This window comes from Lissotriton vulgaris, chromosome 2_2 (assembly GCF_964263255.1).
Source record: "Lissotriton vulgaris chromosome 2_2, aLisVul1.2, whole genome shotgun sequence".
Taxonomy (NCBI): Eukaryota; Metazoa; Chordata; class Amphibia; order Caudata; family Salamandridae; genus Lissotriton; species Lissotriton vulgaris.
In genome coordinates this window covers 96,071,039-96,095,783 of record NC_141688.1, presented here as the reverse complement: position 1 = coordinate 96,095,783, position 24,745 = coordinate 96,071,039, and the positions used below count along the sequence as shown (strand labels likewise).

Below are 24,745 nucleotides of genomic sequence, written 5' to 3'. Positions count from 1 at the left end.
CAACAGAAACACCTTTTAACATTAATTAACCTTTGGATTTTTTACAGGACCTGAATGACTTCTGAAGGGGCCTAGAGCAATAGCTAGCAGAAATGTACTGCCACTTGAAAAGTAAAGGAGGCACCAGCAACTCCTTGTTTGTTTTAAAAGATCGATGATCAAGTCCAGGAAAAGACTATTGACAAGAAGAAACTTGGCCATCCTATAGAGCACCTGTCCCTGTCCACGCAGTTGAATGTACCCGGTTGTACCGGGACAATACTTTCACTGCCCCTTGCTGGCTGCAAAAATAATAGTTTGTGTTGATAGATATCATCATACCACATCATGTCGCAGGTTCTACACAGTAGTCCAAGAGGGTACCTGGGTAGTTACCTGCCTCCTCTCACTACTTTACAGGAAGTTCTGTTGGTCGCTTTGATCAGCGATGAAGTTTCTCCTCCCTGGCTGGGGACAGCTAGCACTGAAATATTGCTTCTGCCTGTTATATCAACAACTACCATACAATCAACATGTACGGAACACCAGATTGCACTTCTATAAACCGACAAAGAGGGTAGCCACAGCAATGGACCGCCCTTATACACAGCCGCCAGAGCTGCCTAAAATAAATCAATCTGCTTCTGGCTACTTAGTCAACTATAATTACTTCTCTTCAAATTCATCTGACCCACCACCATTATCACCCAGAGTTAGGTTGCTTGTATTCTACAGTTGGCTGAAAAAGACATACTTTATCCCTCCATGGATATGCATTTGGATTACAATTGCATTACTTTTCATGTTCCATTGGATTGGTTTTGTGACAGTCTTGGTCTTGCTTTAAATCAACACTATCCCCCAGAACGCTCTGCTGTTTAACTGGTGAACTTGGTTTTAACTCCCCATTCTTCATCTCACAAAGTGTGAAGAGACCTCTATACAATGACGTGTGGAAGGTTTCACAGCAGGAAGAGACTGCATGAAATTGACACGGCAAACTTTAAAAGGGCTCTAACAGTAGTTGCTAATGGTATAACCACTCTATACATAAGGACATACTCCTTGGGTAACATTGTGTCCTCTGCAATTGACATCATACAGAGTGATCGGTCTTCTTTACAGAGTGGGCAGTCGCAGTTTAGGGGTATTATGTTATTTAGATGGACTTTACAGACACTTTGTTCTGGCCGCATTCCATTGAAACACCTTAAAGCCACTAGCTTGTTTTTACCTTACAATCTTACAAAACAACAGACCATCATGCCTAAGATGGATCCACTAGGCACTATATTACACATGGAGAAGTCAGAGAAACTACCATTCACTGTAGGAGGAATACAATCCGCAGATTGTATAATGCGCTGGTTTATTTCTCTGAGATTTTTAAGTTTTCACTTCCAATACTGCTTACAACAACAGCAAGTGGGCAGATATGAAGTGCTAGGAGAGGGGTATGTACACAAGCCATGGATCTTACCTTTCAAATACCGCTGTAGGAATCACATAAGTAACCAAATGAAAGGGTTCTAGATCTGTTTCCACAATTTCCTGGGGTTGTTAGGGTTGTCATGTTCTGAGGTTAAGTAAATTTGTTACCTTACCAGATGGAGCACTTTGAGCTATCAGGACTAAGGCCAACATATCCTGAGGGTGTGCTCAGAATCCGCCTCGCATAATACTTTTATGTTGTCCAGCAAACGCACGTTTTACTTGAGAAAGTATAAGCTGTATGACAGGGGTAGAAATAGCTTTCTTTCATCAAATGATTGCAATTTCAGTATTTCCGCAACTTAAAATATGTTTTGTTCTTTAAATATTTAGGCAATGTTTTTTTACATTGACTGCAAACTGTTCTCTACCCCTCTGCCACTCTTCAGTACGCATTACAGATGCATTAATAGAATATATATCTGTTTCCAATGCTGTTTTCAACTTTTCACTTTCTCCCTCCCCTCAACAAACTCTTCCTGTGGCACCACTAACTGTGATAATCAGTTCTCTCAACAATTATCTTTTCATGCCACAAATTTCAAACAAATAAATATCTGAGAAAACCTGTAGGTACAAGCCATTTGTTTTGTCAGTGCTTCTTTTGTTTTGTAATGCTATTAGTTCTTTAGAGAGAGAGAGAGAGAGAGAGAGAGTCTGACCTGGATAACCCATTGTTGGGGGAGATAGTTAGATTTATAATTTTAGTGCTATAAGATTTCTGTAAATATGGGTGAAATCAACAAACGATCTAAAATTATACTATCACCATAGGTTTGCAAGAGGACACTGCAATTTAAAATTTCTGCAGAACTAAGCTCCAATATGCAGTTTATTTTCATGGAATCATTGTGAAAGTTGTTTTACGCTGCTTCTATGTCGTAGCCTGACTACAGTCATGTGCCATGGTCTTACTGTCTCTTTGATTCATAGACTCTACGCCAGAGGGATGCTTGTCATGTGACTGGGGCAGTGACTTCAAAAATGGTGTTTGCTTTCCACGATGTAAAGAACAGTACTACCTTAGTAGAGATGTAAGTACCGTATCTCAAGGCAATGGGGGTATTAACCGTATGAGTACGTTTTAAAACAAAGCATGTAAGGACGTGCAAAGTTATTTTAATGCAAACAAAGTTCATGGTTTGTGGAGTTGTCTTTTTAACTTGTGTTTACAACATGGTGAAGTAGTTTAACTCACAAACTGGCATTATTTCCTTAGAAGTGCCAGGTGGCACTGAAAACGGATATCGACATAATTACCAACTACCCAAACGCCTGCCTCAACTGTTTAACACTTGCCATATGTACACTCCCTCCCCCTCTGTCATGGAAAGCCTCATTCCTCCTATCCTACCCCCCCCCTTAACTAGGAAAAGCGCCACCCCAACAACATTTGCAGCACCTGCCCCCAGCGACATCAGATCCCGCCAACCTAACCAGAAAACGCACCTGCTCCCAACAAAACCCCCTCCTGAAACAACCCACAGGAACAAGTATACACCCCCGCTCAAACCTGCCCGAAAAACCCCAGCCTCCATAGGGCGGGTGGGTGGGACAACAGCTTTCCTGCCTAGACTCAGCTGATGGGTCACTGTACCCAAAATGGTGTGCAGTGACCCAAAATGGCCGCTCATATACCCCCTAGCCCAAAAGAAGCCCAACTAGCCCAAGGAGCCCAACCAGCGCAAACCTGTTTCCTGTCCCCTGTCCTCTCCGCCCCCCCCCCTTCCTCCCGGAGCCCCAAAATTCCCAGGGGGGGCGAGCCTCCCTCCGGTTGGCCACCCCCCGCAAAGCCCGATTGGGGCCCATCGGGAGACGGGGAGGGGAAAGACCGACCGGAGACAATATATAGTGTGATAAAGGCCGCTTTATTGGGAACAGGTGCATCTTAACACAATACCACATCCTTGGCCTTTGCCGTACAAAACTAGACCTCCTAACTAAATATACATATACCTGACCAGACCCCCACCCCTACCCCTAAAAAGTTCCCCCGTAAACAACATATTCATAATTACCAACTACCCAAACGCCTGTCTCAACTGTTAACTTGCCATATGTACACTCCCTCCCCCTCTGTCCAGGAAACCTCATTCCTCCTATCCTACACCCCCTTAACTAGGAAAAGTGCCACTCGAAAGCCCCATACGGCTTTCGACCCCCCCCCTAGGGCCCCTGCACCTTTGAATACCTGCGCTCCCCAACTGCCCGATCCACTGCCTCCTTCAGCTGCACAATATAGAGCTCCATCCCATATCGTGACAAATGCACGCCATCCTCCATGAAATAATACACTGCCCCATACTACAACTCCGAGTGCTCCATCCTACCTAAACCTTCTCTCTCACAGAAAGCCCGCATTTCCCTGTTAATTTTCCTCCGTGCCCTGTCAATAGCCGCAGGCCTCTCTGCCCCTCTCCAGCATCGTCTAGGAATGAATTCCGACCAAATGACATAACACCCCGCCCACTGCCTCTGAATTTCCAGCAAATCCCTCTTCATCTGTTTCATAAGTGCCAGTCCCTTACACTGCACCAAGTCATTTTCTCCCAAGTGGATGACTACCACAACGGACAGACCCCCCCGCACAACATAGTTTAAAGCCGGCACCAACTCGTGCCAACACATGCCCCCTTTTCCCCTCCAATGACACTGAAACAACTGTTCATCTAACTCCAAATTGAGGTTCCTGTGTTTTTCCCATTCGGCCCTCTCCGCTCTCTTAACAAAGGAATGGCCCACCACGTAAATGCTCATTGCTGTCGCAGTAGGCCCCGCCTCCGCACCTGCAAAGATACATATGTAAGCAATGGGCCAAACATGTCAACCTCACTCCACTCCTACCCCCCGCATCCTAACATATGTCCTATAACAGTCGGATTTCCAGCGTCCCAGCCGTTTGATATCTTCCTTACCCCAACCCTTTCGCGCCGCCTCCATCGCCGCACCAATGCAAAAGGAATGCGTCCCGAATTCCTTCGGGTCCTCACCCATAGACCGCAGGGCGTGCCGCAGGACCCACTGCAGCTGAGCCGCCGTCACCCGACCGGGCTCTCCCCGACAAAAAACCTCTACACCGTCCTGCGCCTGCCCTCCCGCCAGTCGTCTCCCCCACTCCGCCGGACACACCGCCTCTGCCCCCCCAGGACCCAGCACCACCCAAGTACCCTCTCCGCGCTGATCAGTCTTCGACCGTTGCAAACGCACCACCACCTCCCGGCCTCGCAACTCTACCTCCCCCCACCGCACTCCTGGCCGCCCTTGCAACCCCACCAACTCCGACACCCAGAACGCTCCAAAAAACATCCACAACATCAGTGTGGAAAGCAAAACTGTCTCCGCCTGATCCCTGCATACCTCCGGTAGGCGGTGCACCAAACCTTCCAGCATCACTTCCGTAATAGGACATCGCTGCCGCACCCTCGCCCCCTTCTCCCTCTCCCTACCTTCCAAAAGACGCCCCCCAACTCTCCAGCCGAAGGCGCATAACCCCACCAGAGCTTCCCCATGAACACCACCCCTGCCAACTTTCCCGCAATCGTCACCCTCGCCAGCCCCTTGTCCATCAACCCGAGCATGTACCGCACCACCTGCTCCTCCTGACGCCACTTGCCATGCTGCCTTACCTCTCCAAAATGCAGAAACTCCAGCCAAGCCTGCTCATAAGCCTTCCACGTGGACGCCACCAGAGACGCCTTCACCAACTGAACGACCCGCGCTCTCCCACCAACCAAAGCTCCTCTGGCACCCCCGTCTTGGCTGCGGCCGCCTCCATGGCTAGCCCATGGAACCTCTGCCACTGTGAACGAGACAAAGCATCCACAATGTCATTGTCCACCCCGGTACATGCTGAGCTTGAAACAGAATGTCATGCTCCAGGCACTTCAACACAAAAACGCGCATCAACTTCAGCACCTGTGGCTCCCTCGCAGATTGCCGATTCACCACTTGCACCACCGACATATTTTCCGCCCTGAACAAGACTCGCTTGTGCGCCAGGTCCTGCGCCCACACTGTCACAGCCACCACCAACGAAAAAAGCTCCAGGAACGCAATACTCCTTCCTCCCACCTGCCAATGAGCCGGCCACTGCTCCGCGCACCATCTCCCCGCCCAGTAGAGACCGAAGCCGCCGACTCCCGCCGCGTCCGACGACATTGTGACGTCCCACTTTCACTCCCAGTCCTCCGACATGCCATGGGCACTCCATTAAAGCGCCCCCAAAAAGGCCAGCCACATGCTCAAGTCCTCCTCTCTCGAACCCGCCGACAGGCGTACGTGATGATGTGGCAAAGTCAGACCGGACAATGCCAGCCCCAGCCAACGGCAAAACGTCTGCCCCGCCCGCACAACTCGGCACGCAAAGTTCAAATGCCCAAGCAACACCTGCACCTCCAGCACCTTTACTTTCCACCTGGCCAACATGTCTCTCACCAAGTCCATCATCATGCACGCTTTTCCTCTGGTAGTCGTGCTTCCATGGCCGCTGAGTCGAGCTCTATACCGAGAAAGGACAGCACCATGCTGGGACCCTGCGTCTTCTCTGGCACCAAGGGGACCCCCAGGTAACCCATCAAGTCCGTAAAACTGTCCAGCTGCTGCTGGCAGTCCATCGAACCGGGCTGACCCACCAGGAAGAAGTCGTCCAGGTAGTGCGTCACCGTCTCAGAGCCTGTGCGCCAGGAAAAAGCCCACTGCAAGAAGGAGCTGAACCTCTCAAACAATGCAGGCCCTGAAACTGGATCCCCAGCAATTGATGATCCACCGGATGCACCGGCAACAACCGGAACGCAGATTTTACATCACATTTTGCCATGAGTGCACCCTGCCCCGCCGCCGTCACCAGCCTCCTCACCACGTCCACGGACGAGTACGACACCGACGCCAACTCCGCCGAGATATAGTCATTCACCGACGTGCCCTCTGGCCATTACAGATGCTGAATCGGTCGAAACTGACCCGGCTCCTTTTTTGGAACCTATCCAATCGGTGAAATGATCAAGTCCGGCCAGGACAGCTCCTGAAAGGGACGCACTATCCTCCCTTCCTTCACCTCCTTGCAAAGCTTCTCCTGGACGATACCTCTGTGCGCGTTCACGGACTTCAGATTCTCCGCCCACCGAGCAATCCGCGGACCCTCGTACCCCAACTGAAATCTCTCCCTGAAGCCCCGATGCAGCACGGCTGCATCGTCCGCCCGCGGATAAGCCGCCAAGAGAGGTTCGAGTCTGTCCAGCCTAACCGGTGTACAAGCCTTTTCCCATGGCACCGCCCCCCGAGCCCCCTCTGCCCCCAGCGGGAGCTGGTGCCGACTGCTGCCCCTGTGCGGGCCCTCCCCCGAGCCCCCAGCAGCGCACCACTGGGTGTCTCCTCCCACACTTGGAGCATTTGTGCCAAAAACGGCACACTTGCCTGAGACAGGAACCCCTATTGAAGTCCCAGCAGGCCCCGATGCTGTTTGTACTCCCGGTGTCCCCCGACCCCACCCCCCCACGGGTGGGGCGTGCCGTAAAGGGGGCGGTGCCAGCAGAAGCCCACTGGCCGTGTAGATGTTGCGGCCAAACTTTGCCCCACTAATCGGCTGCTGATACAAGTCAGCATCCAACTCTCCCCACTGAGCCTCTGGGTCCGACGCCATGCGCGCCCGGAACTCCTCGTCGTAATGCGACCAGGCATAACCTCCGTACGTCACATGTGCCCGCCGCACCACATTCATATATTTGAACTAAGCGACCGACCTGTCAGGATACTTTTCGCAGTAAACACTAGCGTAAATCAGGAAGGCAGCCGACCAATTCTCAATGGTCACTGGCACCTTGGGGCGCCTAGCTAACTCCTGCTCCTCCTCCTTTGAACCCTCCTTGGCCATCAACTCCCTGTGAAGCAACTTCAAAATCTCCACATACTCCCCATTCCAGATCTTCTCCTTAGTTGCCAGCGACAAGTGCGCCCCCAGTGGCTTCACTACCCCAATATACGGCAGCTTTTTGACCGGCACATCACAACTCTCCTTCGCCCAGACGCCACCGCTACTCCGGACTTCGCCGCATCCCCCATCCCAGCGCTCACCGACGCTGCGTCTCCCGCCGTCCCCTCCGTCCCCATACCCACCCCCGCATCCATCACATACCTGCCCTTCACCAATCTCACCAGATCACCACCCTCAGCATCTGTACCCACAGACACCTGGCCTCCCCGAGGCGTGCCCAAACCGCCCCCCCCGGCATCTGCACCCCCAGCCACCCGGCCTCCATGAGGCTCGCCCAAGCCACTCCCCAACCATGCTCCGGTCTTACCTAGCGTCAAGGCTGGCGTCCGCACCGGATCCCGCCGCCTAACCAGTTCCGCTAGGGGGGGCCGTCACTCGCGGCACCGTCTGCCGGGGGCGTACCTGCAAAATACTTCCAACAGCATTACTTGTTTCCCCCTCCCCCTCCCGAAGCTCCCCTTCCTCCTCCGACTCCATCTCTCTGCTCACCCTGCTCAAATCTGCCTTGTCCCTGCACGCCTTCATCAACGCCCCCAAGTCTACGCTCTCCCTCTTCCCACTCTCTGCTTGGTAATCCGTGTATCCTGACACATTTTTGCTCCATCCCCATCCCTTGGCGGCTGTCTCAACCCATCGTGAGGGGGGCGGCGTAGACCTATGGCCCTGCCATCGGCTGTGCTCACGTGCATGGTCCCTCGGTGGAGCGCGACCGCCCGTACAAGGCAGAGCTGGCCCATCCTCTCGGCGGGTCGGAGCCACATGCTGCTCACCCGAGCCCCTTGCCAACTGCTCCTGCCAAGAAAAAAGCGGGGAAGTCCAGCATGCAGAGGGAAACTCACCTCCTTCGCCCCCCACACCTCCTGGCGTGCCCCTCCCCCAGGCCGCCGAATGCCCTCCCCTTCGCGCCGGTCGTCCCCCCACCCCCTTCCCACCGCCCCACCCCGCACCCCCATGCCCCCATCCCCCTGCGCCCACCCCTACCCCCCACACACCCCACATCCCCGTGCCCTGCCCCCGCTACCCCCGCCACCCCCCTGCCCTCGTGGCCCCACTCCCTGAACCCCCCCTCCCTCCCCTCCTCCCCCACCCTCCCTCTGCCCCCATCCCCCATGGCAACGCCTCACCCCTCCCTCGCCCCCCGTCCACCCCCGCCTCACCCCCCCACCCCCATCCACCCTCACCCACCGTAGCGACGCCGGCCTGCTGGGCCCCACCGTGCCCCCCTCCCCTTCTGACGATGACCAGTCCAGGTCACTCTCTCCCCCCCTGCCCCTCCCTCCACCTCTGATTCCTCTGTCAGCAACGGGGAGCCACCCCCCTCCCCCTAGCCCCCCACTCCTCACACCATGTAAACCTGGCAACTCCCGTTACCCCTTCAACCCACGCATGCCTCCTTCCTGCAACCCGGGCTCTGCCCCCCCCCTGCCAAAAACTCCAACCGGGCACTCCTCCTCTTCCCCCTGGCACCCCCTACCCCTCTCCCCGCTGACAGACCCTTTTTCTCCCCCGCGCCGCCCACCCGTGCCCCGCCCGCCTCTACCTCGCAGTCAGCTCCCCCTCGCCCCCCACCCCCTCCACAAACGTCAACGGCGCCTTCCGCGCTCCTCCTCTCTTCCTCCCCGGCCCTTTTCCTCGTTTCGGCGCCCCAGCCACCTGCCGACCGCCGCCGCGTGTCACTCCGCCTCTTCGCCCCGCCCCCTCCTCCCTCCGCGCCCGCGACCTCGGCGGCTCACAAGCCGCAACCACCGCCACGGCGCCATCCGCAGGGCGCCACGGAGGCCTTACCCTGACATCGCCTCTCAGCAGGTCCATCCTGCCAGCATCCCCTAAGAGGCGCAGCATCTCCCACATCGCTGTCTCCGCCATGCCAGGTAACGCTGCTCCCGCCGACTCACAAACCACAACACCGTTGTACCGCCGCCTCCAAACCTCATGCCTCGATACCACCGCTCGCACAAACTCCGCCGCCAACAAACCCCTGTTAACCCTATACTGCCACAATAAGCAACTACATAGCTTTCCTGCCTAGATATTACAACAACTTTCCTGCCTAGACTCGGCTGCTAGGTCACTGTACCCAAAATGGTGTGCAGTGACCCAAAATGGCCGCTCATATACCCCCTAGCCCAAAAGAAGCCCAAGCTAGCCCAAGGAGCCCAACCAGCCCAAACCTAGTTCCTGTCCCCTGTCCTCTCCGTCCCCCCCCTCCTCCCGGGGCCCCTAATTTCCCCAGGTCGGCCACCCCCTGCAAAGCCCCATTAATATTGATTTATTGTAATATTTGCACGAATTACCGAGAATTTACGAGAAACAACACAAGCTAATTCCTAAAACAAATAATCTACCCCAACGAAAAATGTGCAAGCACAGCACTCTGACAAGAACTGTTGGCTAACGGTGCGAATGCGTGTCGGTACATCTGCACGAGTAATTTGGCATTGTGTTGCTGTGAGGAAATGCCAAAGTACCCATAGTGATGGTGTGCAGCCAGCCACGTGACCCGTCTTCCCCTTGTCAAAATGGTTTCCTGACAGGGGACATTTCATTTTTTACCACCACTTAGTAGGCCACAAGTAGGCCACAAACTACATTCCTATGTCAATCACGAGGGTTGTTCAGCTCAATATGCATTATGAGGTGAACCAAGTGACGGAGCTATTTTGAATGGGGCTCTTCCCTTTGTAAATCAGATTTTTCTCAAGGTCGGAGCATTTGAATTACACAAGGTCTGTTTAATCCGTCAATGTGCTTTTTACAAAGGCTTAAATTATTTAACAGTCTGCTGAAAGTTTTAGGCAGGAACCACACGCTAACTCGTTAAGTAAGGATTTTTTGGTCAGGGCTATGAAATTCTCATGTGATTACGTTTTCATTGATTGCAAACTGTCTTGGAGGAAATGTCAGTAATGCCCTTGTTACTTACCCATAATCTTCATTACTCTGAGTACAGTCTTCCTCGCCACATGATTCACACAGTGAGCTACAGCTTCCCAATAGAATCAGACCCAGACTGGGAACCCACAGCAGCCCTGACAATTTGGTCAGAGCAGCCCCTGGAGGTGGGGGGGGGGGGGACGGCACGTGTGAAGCTCTGTTGCTTTTATTACTGGGAGAGGATATTGCAGAACCACAGCAAAACCGCCTCCCAGTAACAAAACCGGCCCCCACCCCTCCAGCCTCCCAGGGAAACACCCGATGCCTGGCATGGCCAGTTCAGCCCTGAATAGAACCCTCCAAGTAATTTTATGCTCTAGTCCTCCCGTCACTCCCAAACATGTCCGACCTCCTTCACCCTTGAACCAATACAAGAGGAGGCATAATCCACCCCACTTCATGTTTTTTTTTTCCGTTCTGCGCTGCACACTCCCACGATTTTCAGGTAAGTGGGGCGAGTAGCCAGCCCTAACACCTGGGGTGGAAGCCCTGAGAAACTGGCACCTTTACCTTTTCTGGAGGGGCTTTTATGCAGGGTTCGACGCAGCAGGCTCTTCATTGGTGGTGGAGGCCCTACTTCAGCTGGCTCATTCTGGAGGGGTGGGGGCGTTCATTGTGGCCGCTGGTTCAACGTGGCTCTTCCCCTATGCCCTTCACCCTTTTACAGGGTCACTTCTGGGAGCGCACTGCTGGTCCAGCTGTACTGAGGACCAGTGCACACCTTCTCCTGCTGCTTTTGTTTGTTGTGCTGCAGTAGGCCTGATACTACTACTGACATGAAGCATCATGCACTCTGGACATACCAGCTATTTGCCTAGGAATGTTGGCGTGGCGTCCTGGTGTCAACAAGCACGCTGCTTTTTGTGTGGAGTTTCTTGCCAACTGTCCGCGTTTTCGGTTGTGTGTTTTTTACAACATGTTGCGCTTCTTATTCCTGGCCACTGTGTGACTTTTCTTTACCTCTCAGTGTGCGGCAGGATGGATCCTTTTGAGGCCTGGTAAGGCCCCCAAAGTCAGATTCTGTCAGCCGATCCATATCTGCACAACAGATTTGGAAAGGCTGTCCGAATCTGACATCCTAATTGCTCGGCTGGATGCGATCCGTAGACCACTACGATCCCGCTCTGACCGACTCAGTTACTCCCAGTGCCTTTTTAGAACCGAGTCGGACAGTTTGAACGCTTTCCAGCCGGTGTAATTGGTTGTTGGCAAAAGTATCTGAGTCGGTTGGAAAGGCTGGTTCTGAATTGGATTTGGGCTAATCGAATGCCATTAGGAGCCTTTTCGAATGAGATCGTAATCGACCCCTATGTGAAAGAGCATAATGCTGTCACACAGAGTGATGAACGCCAATAGCTGAAGTGAGCTGACCTACTGCCCTATGCTATATGCTGTAGTGGGCAGAAGAAAAATGGAAATGTGCATTGAGTGAAGAGGGCAAGCTAAAGTAAGTGTACAACAAATGTGATCTTACTAAAAACAAAAGCATTTAGCTAACACCAGACCTAAACAAGCATACGGAATGCAATTGCTCTCGCCTTTGTGAAAGTTAGAGCTCTTGGAGTTGTAAATTACATTGTTTTTTAGGTATTTTTAGGTTGAGCCTTTGAGACCTCTTGTATATACTTTAGTATATAATTATAAATGTATGTATTTTGTGGACTTTGGAGATCAGCCCTAGGACTTGTCTGCTTCCGCTTAGGGACTTTTGTTTCTGTTCAACTGCCTCTATTTAACTGTCTTGATAGAAAATGACCAGTAGAGGTCAGTTAAATACCAGTATTGCTTTCTACTTGTTTAACTGCCTCTATTTAACTGTCTTGATAGAAAACGACCAGTAGAGGTCAGTAAAATACCAGCATTGCTTTCTGCTGGGCGGCTTTCTTTTTTTTTCTGGCAACTGCTTCTATTTAACTTTCTTGATAGAAAACGGCCAGTAAAATACCAGAATCACTTTAGCATTCTCTAGATTCCAGTCAATAGAAATTGTCTTCCACGAGCACCCGTAGACAATAATATTTTTTTAAATCTTGTATTTTCAGTGATATGGCCACCGAATGCCCTGATGGTATAGTCCAAAGCTCTGTTTTTAATATACAATCTCCCGCTGAAAGGCAATATTGCTCTCCATGTGTTACCATACCTGGTGTGTCACGCAGTTCGGTGCTTACTTTCCCGCCATGTTAAAGAACAGTAAATGTTTCAGCACCCAGGCTAATGTGCTGCAAGAGCTAAATACATATAAGGTCTTAAATGCTTATTTTTTGTTTGTAGTGGAGTGGATGTATGTTGTTTGTAGTGGAATTATGTGATTTGAATTAGAATTGTTACTGTGGAATTGTGTGGTGTCGAATTGTGTGGTGTGTAGTGTATTTGTGTAGTAGAATTATGTGGCATGGTGAATAGATAGTGGTGAGGGCATTGCTTCTAGAATATTAGATTTATCAGAGTTTATTGCAACGTCTGTGTATTACAGTACAGTTCATATTATTGGGCTATATTTCCAGTGGATGTATTTCCTGTTGTCTAAACTTTAGGGATCATACTATAAGCATTCAGCATGCATCTATCAATCAACCTTAATGACCTACTGCACTCACAACCACCAGGATAGAAAAAGTCAGGTGGTGCCACCAAATTTGATGACGCAGACATGTTATCCTCATCACACTAACACCCACACGAGAGATCTATAGACTTTCTCACAAGCGATTCTTTTTTCCAAGATATGAAATGACGTTGTCAAATGCGAATACCCAGTGACTTCAACGAAACAAGCAGCTACTTACCAAAGAGAAAACAGCTGCTATCGGTATTTTGCCCAGAGGCATTTAATAAATAAAGCTGATCACTTTAAGCTAAAATGCCCTGGTTATTAGATCACATTGTGTGGCTGTCACAACATTAATTCTGTCTGTTCCTGCATTGTTAATTTTTCTTCTCTACAGCTTTCTGAAATTTTGTGGCTGCATGAGTACTAAAAGCAGATACCATTAATCACCATTTGTGTCCTTAAAAGTGAAGAGGTCCCCTCGTAGGTCCCCTGCCCTTCAGTGTATCCTTAAAAGTGACAGGTGTGGCTGCAAAAGTGACATGTCTGTGTGTCCTTAAAAGTGACAGCTGCATGGGCTTGAAAGTGACAGGCCCCAAGCCCCCAGGATGGATGTAGGTGACCATCTGGCCCAAGGGGCGGGTATAGGGCAGGGATTCTTTTGGAGACATTGGCGAACCAGAGCCCGATGACGCATGTATGTCCTTGTTGTTGTGTAGAGGGGCACACCACTTTTTAGGATCTGTTTAGGATACATATAAGGCATCTTTAGGAGCCTTGTACAGCAACAATACTCCTGAATACACAAAGGTTCCCATAGCTAAATGAAGAGATACAACCAGTTCGTGAAAAGCCCCTTGTGGGGTGGCTCCCAGACCACTATCGATACATATTACCGCCGCTTAACACCCCTAGTAATGGACGAGAATGCTCAACAAGAAACACCTTAGGATATGGGCTGCAACGTTACTGGTTTTGGCGATAACAGGTGTCGGTATATGGTAGCTCACAGTCTCAAGGATTGCTAGGTGTTGTATGTCCCCTATTAAGGTTGATAGCAGAGGGAGTGAGGACCCGTATAATGGGAGCATGTATGAGGGATTCAGCTTTGTGGAGCTGGACGGTTTGGAAGATGCAATAGTTCCACCTAACTCCCCCGTCTATGAAGACATGGGCTTTCAGGAGGATACGCCTCCTGAGAAGGTCATTGTGCAACAGCCGGGTACAAGCGTCGAAGATGAAGGGACATCGCAGGACATTAGAGACTCTCAAGATTTCAGAGCCGCTGCAGAGGTCGGTGAAAATACTGAGGTTAGTAAAAATGTTATGCACAGGCAGTTACATACTGATGTATTTTTATGTCTTCAACTATTGGGATGTCAATCTTTCTTCTTTTGACCCTAGAGAACAACCTTAGATGGGTGTACATACTGCATAATGCACTCTGTGGAAGAAGCTGGAGCATCTCCTAACACACCCATCTATGAAGACATGGTTTTTCAGGAGGAAGCGGCTTCTGAGAAGGTAGTTGTGCAACAGCCTGGTACAAGCGTCGAAGATGATGGGGCATCGCAGGACATTAGTGACTATCAAGATTTCAGAGCCGCCACAAAGAGCGGTGAAAATGCTGAGGTTAGTAAAAATGTTATGAGACGGCAGTTACATACTGAGGTATTTTATTTCTCCAACTAAACTAATAGTGTGTCAATCTTTCATCTTTTAACCCTAGGGAGCAACCCCAAAAAGAAGGCTGTGGAGCCTCCTACAAAAGCGGACAGCGTACATTTTTGCTGTCTATGTTGTGCAAAACAGACTGAAAGTTCCACAGCCAAAGTACTGATGTTCCCGTCAAGCGTGACTGTCTCTAAGAGCGATGTAGATGTAAAAAAATGTCATCAGTATCCCACAATGACATGATGGCTGTTAAAGGTTTCGCAGTGGCTGTGGTACAAGCTTGTGTCAAGCATGACTATCGCAGCCATTGTTACGGGCATCAGATGACTGATCCTCAGCAGGACGTGCATGTGTGTCTGCGCAATGCATACAGAGACCGAGTAATCCATTATATATGTACTTTGATAGACCCATATAAGGTGTATAAACTGTTAAGGGTAGTTTACGGGTTGTCCAATGAAAAGAAATATGTTCACCCGGATATGCTGAAGATCTTGACAGCGACACTCAAGGAAACCCGACACACCCATTACCCGGGCTTTAAACTGCTGTGTATGAAGGGGCTGTGTGTGGCTAATGATAGAAAGATGATAGAAAGACTCGTACAAAGGCGGATGTGTAAGCTGTATCTAAAAAATAGAAGAATAGGTTCTCTGCCCCCGAAGACTATTTTAAATGAATAAGGTCTTACTTAGCGTGACATGATAGCGTGTATTTAGAATAAAGTAGTCGAATGTTACACCTAGAGATGACTATGGGTTAATCCATCCTTAAGACGTTTACTATGAAAATGTAAAGTACCTTCTGTTTATGTTTTGTTAAGATTCTTTATTTTTAATAAACTGTCCTTACGCAGAACACTTGTCATTCATTGCCTGTGGTGTAGCTGATGATAACATGCCGGGGGCTCGGTTAAGATAACTTTATTATGATACAGGGGTGTTGGCAGCTTTGGAAGCGCCGAAGCTCTGAATAGAAGGGCTGTAGCTAAAAACGTACCTTTAAGCAGAGCCCTGGATAAGACATGGATATCAGGAGAAGAGGCGTATTCACTCCATAAACCCGCCAGAAGACGTTTTAAGAGACGCCCTACAATCGTTAATGCGCAATTAGATTATCATTCATTTGATAACTTTATTTCGGTCATAGACCATAAAAGTGCAAATAAAATACATACAAGCACAGCAATAAAATCCATTGATTAAAACAATTAAAAAAGTTATTAAACTGTAAGTTATCAAAAAGAGGGCTATTGCCCCAGTTAATTAGATTATCAATGGCAGGCGGATATCATATGCCTTCAAGATGTAGCAAAACATAACAACGGAGCACATTATATATTAACCGTCATAGACGTGTTGTCCAAGTACTCCTATGCAGAAGCGCTACGCGATAAAAATTGTGGGACGAGCATCACAGCCGCTTTTAAAGACATCTTCGCGATGGGCCGAATTCCGCAAACACTACAAACAGACGCCGGTAAGGAATTCTTAAACAAGGCATTTCAGAAATTATTAAACCACCATGGTGTTCAACATTTTGTAACCCACACAGAGGTAAAAACAGCGGTTGTAGAACGGTTTAACAGAACTTTAAATTCTAAGATGTGGCAGTATTTTACGGCCAACAACACCTACAGATACATGGATGTTCTAAAGGCTTTTTTAGATGTATATAATTCCAGCTATCACCGGACCATCAAAACAGTAGGGGTGACTCCTAGTAATTCTTTAGCTGTACGGAGAACGGTGTATGGGTGTATGGGTGTTATTTTGCTACAAAGGTGAAGAAGCCTATTTTTAAAAGAGGAGTACAAGTGAGAATTTCAAAATTGAAAGGTATCTTCACGAAAGACTACTAACAGACTTTTAGCGACAAAATATTTATACTGGAAAGTGTGGAGCTTGAAGAAGGGATGTATATTTACAGGTTAAAGGACTACAAAGGGGAAGCGGTGTCAGGGATCTTTTACAAGGAAGAGTTGAAATTGGTACCTGATGATCCGAACCGTGTGTATAGGGTTGAAAAGGTTCTGAAAAAGAAAGGTAAAGGGGTTAACAGCCAGGCATATGTCAAATGGAGGGGGTGGCCGGAGAAATTTAACAGTTGGGTGTTGGCCAGCTCGCTGAAGGGTGTGTGAGCTAAGGACCATCTACAAGCAGCTGATAAGATGGAGACGACACCCTTTTATGTTACCCTACCATCCAACGCTTTTAAGGACATGTTCCCTGACAATCAGATTTCTAAATACACCGTGAAATTGGCTAAGCCGGTTGACCTGAAAGGGGATTGTGAGGTGGCCCTAGCAGAAATCCAATACCCTAGAACTTGGAATACATTTACATTGAGCGAAGCTAAGTTTTACATGAAGCGTGAGCAGGACAATGTGAACATGCACTCTGGCATCCTGTGCGGTTACTACCCAACCATTTCAAGTGTTGTCGACGCCATCAACAAATCCATAGCCAGCATCGAAACATATGCAAATATTCATCTGTCGCTAGATAACGTCAGAAGGAAGGTGTTTCTTAAAGCCCTGAGTTGTGGCATGTCGTTAAACAGCTCCAGTAAATTAAAGAGGGTTTTAGACACCGTGTTGCATGTGAAAAGTCTGGCGGAACAGTATCACACGTGTCCCGATATTAATGAGGGCCCTCTACTCACTTTTTGGCAAGCGATATTGTAGAGGCCCAGAGGATCGGGATAGTTACTCGCCGTAAGATGGGTCCATGAATCAGGGTGAAAATAATACGATGGTCAATATTCAATTTAATAAACCTGACTACGTCGCAGTTTCTAAAAATCATTTTGACACTATTTCAATTATGATTACGGCTCCCGGTTTTATGGTATTTATTTTTCCAACATTTCCGTCTGTATTTAATCATATTTATTTTTTTGTCATTTTATCTGTATTTATCCACACTTACTTTTTGTCGCAAGAAAAAAAAGGCTTAAACTAGTATTTTACCACATTTATTTAAATTGACATGCAAATTTGCACTAGGTTGTTATAGCAGTTTTTTTTAAATTGGATCCTATGCTAAATGCATTATTCACATTGGCAGCTTCCCTGCCTTCATTGGAGAGTGCAGGCAAGTTTCTTCCTGCCCTGATGAGGCATTCCGCCCACCCATCCCAGATCGTTCCACCCCTACGGCCCTACTGAGGGAAAGCATGCTCACCTGTCTGCTGGCTGATGGGTGAGGGGTGCCTCACTCCCTCGTAGGACCCATCCTCCGTTTCATGGGACCGTCGCTCCACCTTCAATAATCTACTATATTTTAAAATAAATGGTGTTCCTAATGCACACCCTTTGACCCCCTTTGACCCACTCCGTTCCGTGCAAGCTATTCGTTGTTAGAGGCATGTCTGCCCCCTCTGTGCCCTGCCACATCACCCTCCTTCCCCCCTCCCTTACGACAACTAAAACAACTAAAACAAAAGGTTGCTGGGGCTTCAGCCGATGTCCTGGGGTGTTTTCACACCTCTTAATGGACATCAGCTGCTTGCAATGCTCCAACAATTTACACATTGCCTGACCACCGCTGTGAGAGGTCCTGGAGGGCCTCTGTTGACACAGCGCTCCCAGCTGCACTTGTTCACCCCTCTTTGGAGAGGCAGTTTGAGGGCAGCCATTTACGATTTCCTCTGGCAGCCCCTGTGCACCTCTGACTCAGTTTTTATAGAGGAGAACAGAGGCGGCAGATGCATCTGTTTTGTAAGTAATTTTCCGTTTCTATATATAAATACAGACAAAAACCAATAGGTTTTCCGTCTGTATTTATATGTATAAATCCATTTAAATGGAAAACCGGGAGCCTTAATTATGATCTACCATGATCAGTCTGTGCCGGTTGCCTTTAAATATGGGAAAGTTATTGTTAGGCTTCATTTAAGACCGAGACGCAACAGCGGCTATTAAGCAGGCATCATGGTGGTCGTGAAAACATACGGGGACCCTTCTATGTACAATGACTGTTAAAGAAACCAAGCCGAATATGGAGGGCCGCCGTACTTTCAAGGGTCGCCGGTTATGTACGGGGCCGGTTAAGGGGGTCTCTTCAGGAGTCTGTTTTGAAGAGCTATGCCATTCTTGAGAAGAGGCTATGAAATTGCAAAACCACATGTTAAGGCGGCTGCTACGAGCATTGCCCAGGACATTGTTGGATCTGTTACTTCGGTTGTTGCAGAACGCATGAACAAACAGCCGCAAGAAGGATCGTGGTTTGTGTACACACCATGCGCGCGTGTTGAAAGGAAGTGCCCTGCTTCGAGACACCGGAGCCCACCTGCCCCCTATAAAAAAAGGAGGAGCTCTTCAAAACGCACTCAGAAAATAAGAACTCTAAGACGGAAGAGAGCTGCGAAGAAGCAGAGAAACGGCTCTAATGTAAATATTTATTAAAGCCTCATAAACTAAACCATGGCTTTCATACATTGAGCATCTGGAGAGTGCACCAAATCCGAGTTAGACTAAAACCAATGCAGACAAACATCGAAAACAGGTTCTTCATGGAGGTATCGCCTTTAGCCACATTGACACCTCTGGCCCCTATAGAGTTTTATGTGTCAGAGTCCATGGATATGTATTTGCATCTCAACAACAAGTTGCTGCATCTTGTGTGTAAAATCATAAAAGCGCATGGGTTCGCCGTAGCAGCAGATGCTAAAGTGGCGATGATTGCTTATCCCGGTGGTTCCCAAAGTGTGCGCCGCGGCGCCCCGGTACACCGTGATGAGAAGCCAGCGGCGCCGCTGCGCCACCCAGGATGTGGCTCCTTTGTGCTGAACGTGATCTCAGCCCTCGCCCTCTGCATTTAAATGGCTCAATTAAGATCTCGGTGCGGTTACGGAGAGTGCTGTGGACATTGCTGTATGGTTTGTTTCAGAGTTTAAGCACTGGTCTTTGTTTCTGAATGAACGTCTTACCCTGTGCATTGTGTTTTTTTGTTGATGGTAAATACAAGTTACACAACGCTCTGGTGCTTTCCATTTTACTTTCCCTTTCGTGGAGTGTGGCGGCGTCTGTATATGCTTTCCTTCGGAGTTCCAGACGGGTGCGTCTTGTGTCATAAATCTGAATTACATTGAAGGCAGAAATAGCTTCGAACACCTTCTTGCGGCTGACAGCACGGCAGAAATAGAGTAGGAGAAAGCTGTCAAAACAGCAAAGGTTGTGTTAATAATTACTGTTGTAGAGTTGGCTTTTTACAGTGGGGCCAGTACACTTCCGGTTTGGATGTATCGAATAGAGGTGGACAGCCTCGAATAAGTGTGATAGCAAGTGTTCAAAGAAACGGATATTTGAAAATATAGCTTACAAATATTTCTTTGTGGCAAATACTTTTTGAGGGAAGGGTACTCAATTGTTTTTATTCGCAAGGAAGCAGCATTACCGTGAGGTGTCAGAGTGCTTTACATAATAACCAGTTGTGATACATAAGGACTTAGGATTACATGCGTTACATAAAAGATACAAGCAGAAAAAATTGCAAATGTACAAGTAGTAAAGTCACACAGGGAAGAGATATAAACAGAAATAAATTGCAAATGTACAAGTAGTAAAGTCACACAGGGAAGAGACAAATATAAAAAATTGCAAATGTACAGGTTGTAAAGTCACTCAAGGAAGAGATACAAATGGATAAACTCTAAGAGTCACATAGGAATGGTAGAGAGTACAAAGGTCTACTGCAGTGGTTCCCAAAGTGTGCGCAGCGGCAGGCCAGTGCGCCGTTAAAAAAATGGTGGGGAGCCACGGCCCAATGCCAATTAGGTCAAGGGAGCCACGGGTCAAAAAAGTTTGGGAACCACTGGCTTATCCCCTAGCTACAATGTTTAATCAGGTGGACATCACCCTGGGCGATCGGCTCATCACACAGAACGACAACATGTGCGCCTACCGAGCCTACCTCGAGAGTATTCTAAATTACAGCAGCAACACCCTTGACCCACAGCTTTCAGCAGGTCTCTTCTACAGGGATACTTACGCCCAGTTTGAAGTCACTGCTCTGGACGGTGCCAATAAGGGTTTTGTAAAAAGAGCGGGACTTTCAGCAGGCAGTCGCAACTTTGACCTTCTGGGACGCATAAATTCAGACCTCTTCTTCCAAGATAAACTGCTAATCAATGGAATTGATCTTAAGATTAACCTCACTCGTAAGAACAACTCATTCTGCCTCATCACCGGGGATGCAGAACAGTACAAACTGGACATCCTGTCTGCGAGCCTTTTTGTAAAGAAAGTGAAAGTGTCCCCGAGCATCAGGTTAGCGCACGCTGACACTTTACAAATATCAAATGCCAAGTACGCTGTGGAAAGAGTAGCTCTGAGGTATTCAGTATCCCAGCAGGTACCCGCTTAACACAGCAGCAGAATTTATTTTTGGGGCAAATTCCCAAACTCATCATCATCGGTTTTGTGGACAATAAAGCTTTTAGTGGAACCTATGCCTCAAACCCTTTCAATTTTAAACACTACGGCATCAATTACGCTGTGTTGGTCCACGAGGGCAATGTGATGCCTGCAAAACCCTACACACCCAGTTTTATAACCTCCAACTACATCAGGGTTTAGTTTCGATAACAGGGAAACATCTAAGGGATTGCGGTGTAGCCAGGTTATGAGAAGGCTATGGGGCCGGATACACGCTGCTCGCATTCGACCTGACACCCGACGTGGAAGACGGAGATCACTACAACCTGGTCAAAAACATAAGTCTAAAAGCTGAATTACAATTCAGTAATCCGCCGCCTATGAATGGGAACATGGTCGTATTCTTGGTACTCAACAGCATCATTCAGATCAGCCACGCCAGACAGATTTTGTTTGACTATCTTTAAAACATTTGTGAAATGGACACTGTGCAGAAACGGGACTTCGTAAGCAGGCATAAATAAGTTGGGAAATACTTTTTAGGTGTTTTCCCTAGCGATGGGCTGCCGGCTAAAATAGGGGCAGAAAGACCACGCACCTTAGTCTTTAACACCGATCCGCATTACAAGGGTCGAACACACTGGGCGGCCGTGTTTATAGATAATGATATGGTTGCAGTGTTTGACAGTACAGAAGAGTTCCCTGAACACCGTATATATACACAGCCCATATTCAAGTTTGTGAAAAAAGTTGCAGAGCGAGTGGTGTATAATAAGGTGACGGTACAGGATTTGGTAGCCATAACATGCGGGGAACACTGTATTTATTTTATCAGTAAAATGTCAGAGGGTGGTTCGTTTAGCCCTATGAAAACAGAATATGAACGTCGAAAATAAAGACATTGGTTTTTTTAAAACAGGCATTCAGACTCTGTATTTCATTGCTTATACATGCACCATAATTTAAAAAAAAATGTTTTAAAAAGACGCGTCAGCCGGTTCGAAACGTTATAAAAGTGTTTATCACAAACATGGATGTAGGTTGCACATTACATTGACAAACTTTGCTGAAGAAATATATGAAGACAAATCAGACAAGATTATTTAAATTTTAAAAAAACATTAAGGATGAAGCCATGTATGGGCTTTGGACAACGGCCTTTTTCGCCGTACAGATGGCGCAAATGGGGTACTCCAAGAGGGGGATAGCCGTGGAGCGTCAGAGCCTGCAGGCGATGGAGGGAGGGGTGTCTTTAAATTTTCAAGACGACCTCTGTGATCGTTATTACCCACGAGCGTGGAAGGGATGTTGAGTTCAGCAGCGGCTCACAGAAACTGATCCCAACCGTGCGGTGCATTTTGAGGCGTTAGGAATTTAGTCATATATAGAGTCAGCTTGTTTTTCTCAGGATTCCACTGGTTGTAGTAACTTCAAAAGTTTTTAAGGATGCTGGTGTAAAGGTTAGCCTTGTCGTAGGGGTTTAGATCTGAGACGGTTCAAAATGTCTGTAATGTCAGCATCCAGTAGCAGAGTCTCATTTCTGCGTATATCCCAGGCGGTGTCCGCGGAAGAGCCCAGCTAGTCCATTTGCTGTTTAGGAACCAAATACATTTATGTGGCATGCTCCATCACTGTCCCGAGAGTAGGCTTGTAATTACTGGTATAGCTATACCCAGAAAAGAGCTTATAAATCCCCCAGACTGTTTCACCAGTTTCTTCTAGGTAATGAGTGAGGCACTTTTATTACTGAGTTTCGTGCTAAGACCCCTCTTCTTCAGCACCTGTAACTGACTCCTTGATATAAGAATGTTGCCTTTTAGGGTATTTAGGGCTATTTCTGCAATGGCAGCCACTAAGTCGTCAGAAGCAGCACACAGGATGGCCTGTCCGTGTTGGAGACTGGCTGTAGCAAGCATTTTCAGGAGAGCTAAATTACGGCGTAGGCGGGCCGACATGGTCAACACCTTGTATTATAAGGGTCTGGCTGTAAATGTCTCTAAAAGTCATCAAAGCTGCTTTTTATAGGACCGGGGTTTGGTCTTTGGGGTGTAAACGACTGGTAGCTTGGGGGGGAAAAATATCAGCCCACTGTCTATAGTCTTCGAGAGTTTCATTTTTTAAGTCGACCAACAGGTAGCTGTGGGGTTTTGCAGTAGCGTCGTTAAAGGCCTCCATGAAGAAGTGGGTGTTTCCGGGGTACATTTGTTTCACTATGATGGAGATTTGTTGTTTGTCACAGGGGTTTTTAAATAAAACAAGGTATGAAGCGTTGAGAGCTATAGATCTGCTGTTCTTACCCTTGTAAAACAAGTTCTGCACAATATAGCATATGCTTAGATTGCGATGATGTGAATATTAAGTAAAAGCTCTCTCTAACTCCGGATGATCCCCCCCTTCACGCATAACGTCATCGACCATTATCATGTTTACAAGGGACGGTGGCAGTAACTCATCATCATTGAGATTATCTGGTATACCTTCTATAAATCTGATATGGGGGAACTATGGGCCAGGGCTGTATAAAAAGGTTGCCAGCATGAATAAAGCCATACAGTGTTATTAGGGGTTTGGGATAAAACAGCGGCTGCGTTTTCTAAGAGCTTTTTTTATAAAGTAGCTCATACCGCAGTTTGAGGGCCCTGCTAACACGCAGGAGAATGGATGCTGTAATCTGGTGTCCATGGTGTGGGGGGTTGTCTCTCTAATGGGGCTAATAATCATTTGGCAGTGTTTTATAGTCCGCGGTTAGGACCCTTTTATCAAAAACAATGCGTTTGGTTTTATGTAAGGGTTTGGTTGTAATTTCCCACTTCTTTTTGGATCTGACTATGCACGGCTGGTTCACAACTTTGGTTTTAGCATTTTCACAATCGGCTGATTCAGCGTATTCATGCACCAGATTCTTTAGACTGTCAAAATTGATTTTTAGGGTGTTGCTGACATTTAAGGTTATGCCTTTGACCTTCATACACACTTTGTTCTTGTTTGTGCGGTCGGAGTATGTCTTAGGTCCGGAGGGGTATATTCTATTATATGTTCATCTTTATCGAGTTCGCTGGTCAAATTACCTAGATAATCCCCAAGAGGCGGGTCTTCATCCCCGAGTTTACTCAGAAAAATCACAGAGTCGGTATTGTGATACAAGCAGCGGTCCTGGAGTTTATCAATAACCCTTCAAAGCTCTAGACGAGCGTGGGTGGTCGTGAAGCACGCTATGAAGATGTTTATGTTGTTACACCTTGTGGGGTATGCTTTTGAGTATTTCCAACACACTGCCGGGGTCTAGTCATCGATAAACTCGCAGCTGGACACCTCGTAACAAGGGGCAAATAGGTACTTAAACCGCTCGTCAGGATCTGTTATTAAGGTCGTATTTGACAGATTTGAATGCTGTGCATATTTTCCCCATAAGGAGTTGAGGCAGAGTTTGGCTAACTGTTGATGGGCTGGGTTGACCTCTATCAAATGGGGTTGTAAATGGATACCCTCGCGACCGTAGTAGTCATCAATGTATTTCTTCTTTGCATCCTGACTAGTACACCATTCGGGATATCCAGAGGCCTCCTGCATGTCTCTGAGAAACAGATTAATATATGGGGCAAAGGGTTCTGTCGTGGTCCTCTTAAAATGCCACACCTTGTGTATTTTCCCGAGCCTGTAACCTTTCTCTAAGGCAGCTTCTACCTCGATGCTGCACCAGGTCCCTGTGAGCATCCTTTGTTCGTCAGTGTGTCTACAACAACCAACC

At 48.0% G+C, this 24,745-nt stretch overlaps 1 protein-coding gene across 2 annotated transcripts in view; it reads left to right on the top strand.

The window, feature by feature from the left end:
• Positions 1–24,745, top strand: part of LOC147729081 (cysteine repeat modular protein 2-like) — a 721,334-nt gene that overhangs the window by 504,775 nt on the left and 191,814 nt on the right. For both annotated transcript variants that reach the window (XM_086959364.1, XM_086959363.1), the window contains one exon: positions 2,404–2,504. In XM_086959364.1, the coding sequence (XP_086815490.1) occupies positions 2,404–2,504 (101 nt within the window). The remainder of the gene's footprint in view (positions 1–2,403; positions 2,505–24,745) is intronic.